Source organism: Macadamia integrifolia, unplaced genomic scaffold (genome assembly GCF_013358625.1).
Source record: "Macadamia integrifolia cultivar HAES 741 unplaced genomic scaffold, SCU_Mint_v3 scaffold553, whole genome shotgun sequence".
Taxonomy (NCBI): Eukaryota; Viridiplantae; Streptophyta; class Magnoliopsida; order Proteales; family Proteaceae; genus Macadamia; species Macadamia integrifolia.
In genome coordinates this window covers 58,273-71,145 of record NW_024870482.1, presented here as the reverse complement: position 1 = coordinate 71,145, position 12,873 = coordinate 58,273, and the positions used below count along the sequence as shown (strand labels likewise).

At 39.3% G+C, this 12,873-nt stretch overlaps 1 protein-coding gene across 1 annotated transcript; it reads left to right on the top strand.

Annotated features, from left to right (window-relative positions):
* Window positions 1–3,084: 3,084 nt before the first annotated feature.
* On the top strand, window positions 3,085–12,661 carry LOC122069194. The gene is made up of 3 exons (XM_042633149.1): window positions 3,085–3,276; window positions 4,188–4,388; window positions 11,938–12,661. The coding sequence occupies exons 2-3, from the start codon at window positions 4,207–4,209 to the stop codon at window positions 12,122–12,124; spliced, it is 369 nt and encodes a 122-aa protein (XP_042489083.1). The 5' UTR covers window positions 3,085–3,276; window positions 4,188–4,206; the 3' UTR covers window positions 12,125–12,661.
* Window positions 12,662–12,873: the final 212 nt, after the last annotated feature.

The following is a 12,873-nucleotide window of genomic DNA, read 5'->3' as shown; positions in this document are numbered from 1 at the left end:
AATGATGTTTCAAATCTTGCATCAAAACAAATTTTTGCCCGATGCCAAGCTTTATTATCAATTTTTGAATTTCAAATAGAATATATTAAAGGAGAATCAAATTATGTCCTTGACTTTCTTACCCGTGAATTCCTACAAGGCCAGACTTTACAAATCAATCTTATCAGGATGACTCCCCCCAAGGAGTCCACCTCCTCAAATTCTATTGTCAAAACCAAATCCAGTTATAGTGCCTCTGCTGCCCCTTCAAACCAAATAGTCACTAGAAGCCAGTCCCAATTGGTTTCCTCAAATAAACCTTACTCCCACGCTATGGTTATATCCTCAGCAGATGGTCCCCTCCAAACTACAAACAAGGCAAGCTCCAGCCTACAAACCACTCAAGCCAAACCTCTCTAAATAGCTCAAGGTACTAAACCCAAAAGCCAATACCATGAAAAACCATTCAAAGAAGATCACTTCACCATTGAAGAACCCCTATTCAAATTTACCAACTCACCCATCAATTTAGCACAGCAAATTTTCTACAAAGGATGGCACCACCACTCCTCTTCGGCTACAAAAACCCAAGAGTTTTACGAATATATCCTCGTAGAAACTGACTCTCTCAAATTCAAATTCAACTATGATAGAAATGATCAAACTTTGGTTACACATATAACTGTAACCATCTGCAAAATTCTCTCTCCAAGACTGGGGAAGTCATCCCCTTAATACAAAAAGTTTTTCAAATACTTTCAGTCCACAAACCTATACTTATTTTGATTACCAAGAAGCCTGGTTCAAAGCCTTCTGTTTTCAAAACAGGATTAACCGCCACTCTTAGTTCTTCTGTTTTGAGTACAGATTTAACAATCAAACACCCCTCTGGTTTCCAAAATGGTGGGATCGATACGGTCCTATGGTTGAAATTCTCCCACCACAAATACAAAATTCCTTCCAAATATTTTACCAAAACTCAACCCCACAACCTCACCAACCTGACCTCCTCCGGTTCTTCCTCCACTGCCACCTGGCATGGATATTTTTTTGGGAATATCAAATTTATGATTTCCAGACACCTGACTGGATTACTCCGGTCCTTTGCCGGACCTTTAACGTCAAATGGTGGGACAACTGTGACGTGTCCAAATGCGAAAAGTCGTCACTCATCAAAAGCCTCACAGGTCTCAAACCAATTCCAACCCTTCAAAGTACATCAAAATCAAGCGTCAAAAGTGAGAAGGAAGCCCTTCTTGCCAGGCTAGCTGAGCTCGATTCCGACTTAGACAATGAAGGCTCTAGCGACGGCGCCTACAACCTCAACTCTCTCAAAGGATCTATGCCAACCCATAAACAATGCTATGGCCAAGATCCATATGAGGATGACCCTGACTATGAGCATGCCAGCTCCAAGGCATCCTCCTCAAGCAAATTCAAAGAAGTTACCTCCCGAAGATCCCGTCAGGCTACAAAATCAAAGTCTTCTTCGACCAAACCATGATTTGGTCCTCAACGTCTGCTAGGACGGATATAAACTAGCTGACCGGTGTAGTCGTAAAACACACCTAGTCAGTTAACATCGGACAACCTATTAAGGAAAGAAGGTATTGTCACTGTCCCAGGTTAAAGGACAGTCCGGCCAATATCCGGCTCAAACAAATATGATACAAACCTCTTAATCAAACCAATACGGAGAACAGTGTCTTTGACACGAGGAATGCCGTGGTAAGATCATTGAAGATTTCAAATCAGTTGTCGACAACAACTCCGAATGAAGATTCCAAATCATTTGTCGACAGCAACTCCAACTTTCGGCGCCAATAGTTCTCCAACTGCCGGCAGCAACTGTTACAAATTCAAGTGCACAGTTCCAAATAGTGCCAAATGAAATGTCAAATAGTACCTAATTTGGTACAATACCTAATGAAACCCAAATACATCGAAAACCCACATGTAATTCAAATGAGCCTCCTTACATTATAAAAGGAGCATCACCCCATTACCCAAACCACTTGAAAAAATTCTCAAACTTGTGAACTTAGAACTTAGAGTGAGAAGCTCCGAGGCAAGCCTCGTCCTCCCAAGTTCTTCCAAGATCTCCAAATACTCCGTCGGACCTCCAAGTGCTCCGCCGGTCTTCAACAATAGGTTCCGATCATCTCAAGTCTGATCGTCCATCAAAGGTTAGCCACCTACAGCTCAAAGACTCCTCCGACCAAACATCCTTCTTCTTCTCAAACCCTCCAACCCAAACCTACCCAAAGACTCAAGAACTCTGGATCAAAATCTCCAAATATTGTATACTTTAATTTCTCAAATTATATTTCAAATTATTTTGATTGCATTATTAGCTTTCTGCATCTGCATCTGCATACAACAGCTTCTTGTTCTATCTTTACAGAGAAGCCTACAGTAGTGCCTCTCGACTGTGGAAAATAGATCCAGTTAAGCAGCTTTTATTTTCTTTAAATTTTTTGTAATTCTATCTTTGTTTAAATTCTTGGTTTTACTTTGTTCTTTGTTTATTTTAATTCAGCACGATTTAGTTCAAAGTAAGGTATCACACCTATCTTGGTGTTAGTCTCCTTGCTGGATCGGAGTACGGTATTGCACCTATCTCGTCCTTCTTAGCATACAGAATCAGGAGATCCTTATATTCCTTGGATTTTGGTATAGATCGATCCTATAACCGCATTTTTTTGCTGTTTGAAACGCGTTTTAACTAACAGTGGACCGGACATGCTCACATAGTCACATGGCATGCCCATATGGGGGACCTGTATTCGTAAGGTAAGAAGTAAAAGGACTTATGAGGAGTAGACTCTTTTGGAATCTCTCCCATCAGCTCTAGGTTGTAGCTGAATTGACGATAGAGGCCCTGCCAAGAAATGAAATAGCGAGGAAGGATAAAAGCTGTGAAGTCAGCCATTTTTGCGACCGCATTTTTTTGCCATTTCAAACGCATTTTAACTAACAGTGGACCGAACATGCTCACATACTCACATGGCATGCCCATATGGGGGACCCGCATTCTTAAGGTAAGGAGTAAAAGGACTTATGAGGAGTACTCTTTTGGAATCTCTCCCGTCAGCTCTAGGTTGTAGCCGAATTGACGATACAGGTCCTGCCAAGAAATGAAATAGCGAGGAAGGATAAAAGCTGTGAAGTCAGCCATTTTTGCCATTCTCTGAACCGCCTCCTTCAAGCTTTTAACAAAGGGTGTGTGCCCGTTCCGACTTGACGTTGCTGCATCTCTTCCATTTCTCCTATCAGTGAAGGAAGAACGGGAAAAAGGTACCCTTACACTTCACCTTCTCATATTTGGTTGCATTTGTCGTGTTTCTTATATCTATATTTTCCACGGTAGGATTTACGATTTATTTCTAATCTAGGGTTAGCCTTGTTCGGCCTTTAATTTCTTCATTACTCCTCATGGATGATATTTATTATGATTGCCGAGTATTGAGATTCTAATGCTTCCTTGTATGCTTTTACCTTGATCCGAAGCACTTGATGTTCTTCTACCTATGTGATTTTTGAGGCTTCCATGATCTTCTGTTCTCTTGACCATCTCGATTTGGTTTAATTGAGCGAGATTTTTGTTTGATGTGTTGGATCTTAAGAAACGATATCTGGGGTGTGGCTTGTTTTGTTTAGTTTCATTTTGTTCGTGCAGTTAAACTTCATCACTATATGCAGAGATCTATGAATTCTGTAAGCATACAAACTCGTCATCTGATTCATTTCTAGCTTGATTGCTAAAGAGCGTATAAATGTTTATGTTGCAAGGCTATATTTTTAATATCTGAAAATACTGTATGGATACATAGCCTTTAGTGGGAAGAACTAGTCCCTCAATGTCTGCCTGGACAGCTTGGTTGTTCAAGTGGTGCACGAAGCTTACATTGGGTGGAAATTTATAAGTACCTGCCAATGCTAAAACGTGGAAAATAATGGAATTTTTATTACTGTGGGTTAATTGAACCAAATCAGAAAAGAGGGTTTTGTTCCTGCAAGGATTTCCTGTTTCTTTTGTTTTTGTTTTGGTTTTTTTGGGTGGGGGTGGGGTGCATCTTTTGTGCTGTTTGAGTATCTTTAAAATGCATACATCATTATGTTTCTGAATGCTGAATTACTGGCAATTTGTAGTTTGATTCTGCTGTACTGTTGTTTTAGTATTTAAAAGTATTATTTAATTTGTTCAGGTTTAAGTTGGAGGGGTTCATGGCGTCAAAGTTGCAACAAATACAATCAAAGGTTGTCCAAGCTTCAAAATTTGTGGCCAAGCATGGATGTGACTACCAAAAGCAGTTATTGGAGCAGAACAAGCAGTACATCCAAGAGCCACCTACTGTTGAGAAATGTAACGAGTTGTCAAAACAGCTCTTATACACTCGTCTTGCAAGGTTGGTCTATTTTTGTGCTGGGGCAAGGTTCTTTGGAGTATTTATTTTTTAATTAGGACCTCCCCTACAACACCCCCCCCCCCCCAAAAAAAAAAAAAAGTTTAGGACATTCATGTTTATTTGTTTGTACATACACATGTCTCCAACATAGTGCAGCATTGATGTCTACAAGGTATTTTTCTTTTTTTAAATAAGGTCTTGAATGGAGATATTTCCTATCGTATATTGTTTGTACATTTTTCACTAATTCTTTTTAATTCACATAATTTTAACAATGAGAAACATATTTGATTGAACCTATACCCTTTTTTTTTGGGGGGGGGGGGGTGTGGGGGGGTAAAATAATGAATAGATTGAACACATACCTGCAGGTTTCCTAATAGAACTCTGGAGTTTGTTGTATTACTGTTTTTATTCGTACACAAATTTTGTGCATTCTATTGCTATTTTCCTCATTTACTCAATGAGGTAACTACAAATTTCTTCTTTTTCTACTTTCTACATCGTTCTTCCTCTTTCTCGTTTTTTCCCTTAAAAAAAAAAAAAGAATAAGTGAGTTCTGCATTATAGGCACATCTGAACTTCTGGTGCTGTTTGTGCTGTTATTGAACATCAAAAGTTTCTTTTGTGACTTGCAACAAGTTACCAGGAAGTGGTGTACATTGATTTATATCATTACTTGTACAAACATGACATATTCCATTACATTTATTGCTTGTTCCCTGCAAATTCCATTTGTATTCTGTTCCATTCTGTGTGTTGACTTTGAATGAATTGTATGATTAGCATCTAAATCTGCATTAGATTTTAATGGAACCATGACATTATATTGCTAAAAATTGATGTCTTCCTATTCAAGCTAATATAATTTTTTTTTTTTTTTGGTGAAGCATGAAACACATTCTATAAATAGAATAATGAGTACCTATGCATGTCAATGGATAGTCTTGGAGGATTATTCTCCTGAGGTGGCATTGCAAGGAGCTTTGGCATGGGCATGGAGCATAGAATTTATGATCTATGGAACAATCATGCATGTGGAAGACACACTTGTGACCATGAACCACAAGTTGGCCGGTCCAAGAAGGCCAGGAAGTACAAAGCCGTGATATGTGGAGCTTTGATGGCCCACTGCAAAGCCATTATCCCTTTTCTTTTATAGACCAACCTAGTTTGCGTATCTATTTCTTTATTTCTCATTTCTCAGTCCCTTTATGTGTATGAATGAAGTTTCCTTCATCCTACCTTACACCATCTTTTCAAGGAACCCCCTAGATAGACCAAGATAGAACAAGAAAGCCCAAAGAACTGTTTCCGAGCCTTTGCTTGAACTACTAGATGTGGTTGATCTCTTGATGCAGGAGCAGTTCCTTGGACCCGGTTGAACTCATTTGAGAGCCTCGACTGTGAACCGGGTCCAAGTTTGGTTGTGGTCCAGTAGAATCTCTAGGCTTTAATTTGGGAATAACATTGTAATGTTTTATTTTTTTATTTGGTAGGAGATAGTTATGTAGGGAGGTAGTAGATTCCTAGTTGCTTTTAGTTTCCTATTTGGAATTGGTTTCTGTTTAATATTAGTTTTAATTTCTTATATATTCTGTAGCTACAATAGAGTTTTCAGGTTGAAAAGAATGCATTGAGTTGGTTTTGTTTGACTGCCTGCATGGCCTGTGTGTGGCGAACTCTTGCGATCCTCTCTCTTTATCTCTCTTCTTTCTGATCCTATTCCCATCCCTTGTTCTGGCGCACATCTGGTCCTCTCTCTTATCTTTTTCTTTTCCTCTTATGTTTAAAGTATGGATTGTCTACCCATAGGCAAGCTTAACCCTGCTGCCTCAGTCTCAAATAGATTCTCTGACATCATACCAGCAACCAAAGCCAAGCTTGCAACTACCGCCTCGTAGCACTTGCAGCAATTGTTTTTGATTTCCTTGACCCTTATTCAACAACAAAGACTCAGCCTTATCCCAGCTAAATGGGATTGGCGACATGGATCCTTGCCTCCCAATCAGCTCTATTAGACGTCATACTTGATACAAGGTCTAAGCTATGCATATCTTTTTCTCAACATTTCTTCTAAGATCATTTTAGGTCTGCCCTTAGTTTTTTAGTTCATTCAATATGAATCAAGTCACTCCCCTTTACTGGTGATGCAGTTTTCGGGTTAGAAAACCCTATTTGGTTCGCTTATGGGCCCACCTGATTAACAAATAGCTCAAATCTAACAACCAGTAGCAATTTTGTATATACCAGAAATTCCATGAGACTATTTGTACTAAAGAAGCAATGGGACTTGAAAGGGTTTACTAGTTATTGTCTATGGACAATCAACTAGAAGGAAATAGAGGACAAAGGAGAATATGGGAGAAAGAGAGGGGCATTAAGGGAAGGTAAGATATTAAAATAAGGCAAAAAAGGAATCGTGAGTGAAGGAATTATCTTCAACCTCCCTACCTTCAAGGGAGGTGGAAAAACCCAGCACACTACGAGGGAGAGGAACTCTTAGTTGGGACTAAAATTTCGGGCGAGAAGTCTCCACTCAAAGCCCTATTGCGTAGAACTGAAGGCAGGCCAAAACAACCAGCAAAGAAGAGTATTTAATCTCTGAAACTGAACCTGGCGGTAGGTACAGGTTGACCTCTAGCTTCAGATCTAATAATCTCAGTAGGAGATGATTTGAGAAGCAAGAACCCAGGGCTGGGGTCGCCTATGGAAGGAAAGCCCTTGACCAAAACCTCAGTCCAAGTAGGTCAGGCGTGAGGGAGATTGATCAGATTGAGTATGGTTGCAACTGTCACCAGAAACAGGGGTGGGGAAAAGTAAGCCAGAAAAGAAGAAGAGAAATAGATTGCAAAGGGGGGAGGGGGGGAAGAGAAGTTCGCACGACACACTAGCTGTGTAGGATCTTCAATAATACCTGTTCAATTCATTCTCAACCTGATTTGTCCATCGATTACAACAAATTTAAAGAAGAGAAAACCTTATAAAAATGTAAATCCAAATAAAAGATGAACTATTCTAAAATAGAAACTAAATAAACCCAGAAAATCTCCTATGTATCTGTTGGAATAATTGATTATTGTAATAGTGAGGTTTAGGGGTATTATCCAAATGGACCCTTAAGCCCGTTTTAGGGTTTTATTTCATTATAAATAGAGAGGCTTGTATCCATTATTGACACAAGTCATAATTTTCTCCCATTCAAAATGGTATTAGAGTAGGTGAGAGATCCAAACCCAAGGTCCCTCCTTCCCTAAACCCTACCTCCATCACCGTCGCCGCCCCTCCACCATTGCTGCCCTCCTAGCGTTGCCGCCGCCCTCTCTCTCTCTCTCCCCTGCCCGACTTTCTCTCTCAGGCCGACCCTCTCTCTCTCTCTCTTCCCTCTCCTGTGCAACCTTTCTCCCATCTTCACCTCTTTCTCTCTTTCACACCGCTCTTGCACCCCCTCATCTCTCTCTTCCTTCCATTCTCAAGGTTTTTTCATTTTTTCCCCTATGTTGCTTCCCTTATGGTTTTTCCCTTAGTGGTGAGTTTCTTCTTGCTGGGGGCTTCTCCTAATTTGGAATCCCTTCTTTTCCCAAATCGCTATGCTTGATTATCTAGGCAGTTACTTTATTTTGTGATTGTGATTGGGATCAACACTTATGACATTTGTAGACTCTGAGACATCAGTTCTCCCAGAGGGACGGAGTCATCCCCCTAATAGCGACTACTCTACCTTCCCTACGAGCTCCATCAAGTTGGATGGGAGCAACTATTTGATATGGCCTCGGTCCTACTACCTTTCTATTGCTGGCCATGGTTATGTTTGACTTCTCACAGGTACTTCAGTATGCCCCACTATTGCTTGTTCCCCCTCGGGACAAATGGGATGTTGCCAATTGTATGATAATGTCCTGCGTTATCAACTCTGTCTCCTTCTATTGTTAAGGCATATTTGTTGCTTAATTCTTTTGTCAAGATCTAGAAAGCCATGAAGGGAACATATTCTCAGGTGGGTAAGAGTGCCCAATGCTTTGAACTGAGAAAAAAACTTCATAGGGCTACCCTGAAAGAGCTCACTATCTCCCAATATTATTCTGAACTGCAAGGAGTGTGGAATGAAATTGATTATTATGAGACCTATCAACTTGTTTGTGATACTGATGTTGTAGGTTTTAAGAAGTGTGAGGAGTTCCACGTATATAATTTTTTTTCAGGTTTGAATGTGGAATTTTATTATATTAGGGCCAATGTGCTTAATCATGATCCACTCCTCTCTCCCATCTTTGCCTCTTTCTCTCTTTCACACCTCTCTTGCACCCCTCTCTCATCTCTCTCTTCCATCCATTCTAAAGGTTTTTTCATTTTTTCCCCTATTTTGGTTCCCTTAGGGTTTTCCCCTCGGTGGTGAGTTTCTTCCCGCTGGGGGCTTCTCCTCATTTGGAATCCCTTCTTTTCCCAAATCGTTATGCTTGGTTAGATCTAGGCGGTTGCTTTATTGTGTGATTGTGATTGGGATCAACACTTATGACGTCTGTAGACTCTGAAACATCAGTTCTCCCAGAGGGACGGAGTTGTCCCCCTAATAACGACTACTCTACCTTCCCTACTAGCTCCATCAAGTTGGATGGGAGCAACTATCTGATATGGTCTCGTTCCTACTACCTGTCTATTGTTGGCCATGGTTATGTCCGACTTATCATAGGTACTTTAGTACGCCCCACTACTGCTAGTTCCCCTCGAGACAAATGGGATGCTTGCCAATTGTATGATAATGTCCTACCTTATCAACTTTGTCTTCTTCTATTGTTAGGGCATATTTGTTGCTTAATTCTGTTGCCAAGATCTGGAAAGCTGTGAAGGGAACGTATTCTCAGGTGGGCAAGAGTGCCCAATGCTTTGAATTGAGAAAAAAACTTCATAGGACTACTCTGAAGGAGCTCACTATCTCCCAATATTATTCTGAACTGCAAGGAGTGTGGAATGAAATTGATTATTATGAGACCTATCAACTTATTTGTGATACTGATGTTGTAGGTTTTAAGAAGTGTGAGGAAGAGATCTGTTCATATAATTTTCTTTCATGTTTCAATGTGGAATTTTATTAGATTAGGGCCATTGTGCTTAATCATGATCCCTTTCCTACCGTGGAGCAGGTCTTTTCTCTGATTCATGCAGAAGAGAAACATCGATCTGAGATGCTTCAGCATAATTCTCAGGATCGCTCTGCCCTAATCTTGGTTTAGGGTTCTATTGGTCAATCTACTAGTTCTGGTACAGTTGTCTAGTGTGACTATTATGGTAAGGAGCGTCACACTAGGGAGACTTGTTAGAAGCTCCATTTGGCTATGAACATTAAGAGCTTCTTCCGTAAGTGAAGTGGCAGGCAATCTGATATTCTCTTGGGCAGTTGGGCACTTAGGCCTCTATATTACATATGGGAATGTAAAGCAATCATTATTACTATGTTTGCAGTAGTATTTCAAATTTGGGGTTCAGCCACTTTCTATTCAGATCCTTCCTTTATTAGAACTTGTCACTAAATATTAAGATTTGTATCAAGTTAGTTTGACATATAAGGACTGGGGGAATTATGTAGATAAATCACCTAAATGGGCTTATTTATTCGAAATAAGCTTTGGGTTGGGTTATGTATTTGTTGGGCCTTTGACCCAATGATTTTTCTTTGTAATGGACAACTTTAGTGGGCCTATAATATGGGTAGAGGCTAGAGGATTAGTTAGTTATGTGTCTTTATTTCTTTATTTTAATTGTTATTATTTTCTTTAAGTGTTTTGCTAGATTAGGATTCTATAAGTCCAGTCCTATTTTGAGTAAGTTTCCTTCATTATTTTAGTTTTATAGTCAGTTTGTTACCTTATCAGTTAAGGATTAGGTTAGGCCTTTCCCATTTTATTGTTTGTCTGTTTTGGGGAAATTGGGACTTCTATTTAAGTGTGTAAGGGGTAGTCTTATACAAAAATTTTGATTAATGAGATCTTAGTGTTATAGTTTGGCTGGATTAGGATTCTACACGCCTTTCTTTTTTATTGTTTGTCTGTTTTTTAGACTTCTATATAAGTTTGTAAGGGGTAGTCTGGTACACAAATATTGATTAATGAGGTTTTGGCTTGAACCTTTTTTATTGCTGCTGAGAAAGTATGCATGGTAAGCCAAAGGTCACATTCTTCCTTTATTCTTTGTTTTTCTTCAAGTGCTGTTTCTTCTGTTATTTATCACGCTTGCTGGAGACTGTTTTGGGCTTGAGTTTGGTTAAACCGAGATTTCCTTTGTTGGGAATCTGACCCTTGGATTGCCATCCTATTTTGGGATATTACAAGAGGTGTCCAATGGTGTCCCTCGACCTGAATATTAACTGGACCCGAACCTTTGATCCGGGGATATTTTAAGTCTCCTAATTCTGTCCAGTTTCAACAACAACAATCTCAGCCTTATCCCAACTTAATGGTGTTGGCTACCTGGGTACATACAAAACAAAAAAGGGAAAAAAAAAAATCCAAACAAAAGAGATGCAAAGATGAGATATGAGAGAGGAAAGATGATTATTCTGTCTGGTTTAATTTCCAGATTTGGTTCTTTGTTGATTAATCTCTTAAATGGCCATTTGATTACCATTATCTTTTGGGAATTTGTTCTGCTATTGTCTTACTGTATTTCAGCTAGAATTTAGTATCCATCTAAGTGTTGATGCACTGATATTTAAGTTCCTAGATTTTAGGAACTTTACTAATTCTGGAAACTCCTTTTTACAATCTAATTGTTTGAACATCGCAGTATTTTGGGGTTGGGTTATCCTATTAGTTTGTGAACTTTAATCAAAATCTGATGTTCATCAGAAAAGGTTGACTTTGACCCTATTGTTGATTTTGTTACGGAGGTGCGTAATTCTAAACCTAGGGTTCATCCTACTTATCACCCAATCAGGAAAGCTGGAAAACATGGACTGAAATATGTAAAATTACTGTGTTACGGGACTTTATTTTACCTGTATTGATAGTCTTTGGCTAGATGAGTATTAGATTAAACTTGGTAATATATATCTAATATAATTTAGGTCATCATTTGAAACCAGTCCTTCATGTGCTACTAGTAAGTCATTATTGTGCAACCAAGTTGCCAATGGAGCCAAGCTATGTTTGTTCAACCAGAGCTTGCCCCTATGCTGCAATTGTTGAATTAACAGAGCTGATGGCTTGTTTTCTTCCAGAATAGCCCAACCACAAAGGTACAACAATGCATGCAACAGATTTGTGTACACTCAACTATGTTGTGCTGTGACTTCTTGTTTCAAGTAAAATTGAATTTCTTGCTTCATGGCTGATAGACTAACCTTGATGAACCATTGGTTTAAGAGTAACACCTTGCAACCTTATAAGCTGTTATTCTTCATCACTGTTGATATTAAAAATGACATGTTGCATAGAACACCCGAAAACTGGTATTTCAACATGCTTAATCGAAATTTACTGTCAAAATCCATGTCTTTGCTTGTCCACATGTTTAGCTGAGTTCATTAATCATACTTTCTGCTCAATTTTGACAGTATACCTGGTCGTTATGAGTCATTCTGGAAAGAAGTTGATTGTGTCAAGCAACTTTGGAAGAATAGGTCGGAACTGAAGGTTGAGGATGCTGGCATTGCTGCTCTGTTCGGGCTGGAGTGCTATGCCTGGTATTGTGCTGGTGAAATCGTTGGAAGAGGATTTACATTCACTGGCTACTATGTCTAAGCAAAGGCAATCTTGAGAAAAACTAGTTGTGGGCTTTCATTCACAAGTTTTTCATTGAGGGTGATTTTTTGTCGCTTACCTAATTCTACATGCCAAATTTCGTTTTTCCTGCAAAAGTTTGAAGCTGACGAGTCAGCACGACAAGTGTGGTAGAATCAATAATCCACCAAGTTAGCTTTTCTTCTTCTTGTCTTCTTTGAAGTGGCTCTTGATTGGATGGAACTTCAATTAATTTTACCTCGCCAGTTTATGAGATGCTGGTCTGCTATTTTGTGATTAAGCTTATTGAATAGGTTTATTCGGATCTACACTTCAGCTGTCTATCAAGTGGTAGTTGGTACTTATGCCAGGAGGTTGGAGTATCTCTTTACTTTGTACTTGATAGCGAGGCCCATCTGTTGCATTGAAACAGATGTAATGTCTAATTGGATCAAATTTCAGGGTAAGACACTTTGTGGAGGTGCATGGACATATTTGCTGCATTTTGTTTTGTGCATGATGTGGTGACCAACATAATGAAATTAACACTTTCACATCGCCCTTTTGTTTTTTGTTTTTTATTTTTTTTTTATTTTTAATCTTAGGAGACGAGTGCGTTTTAAATTTTGGACAGATTTCCTAAGGCCAAGGTGAATGTACCATTAACCATCGCGACCCTAGACGTTAGAGGTGGTCTTATCTGGACTATCCCATTGTGCAGCCACGGTGATGCAAGATTGACCTTAAATTTTTGGTATCTTTTAACTTAA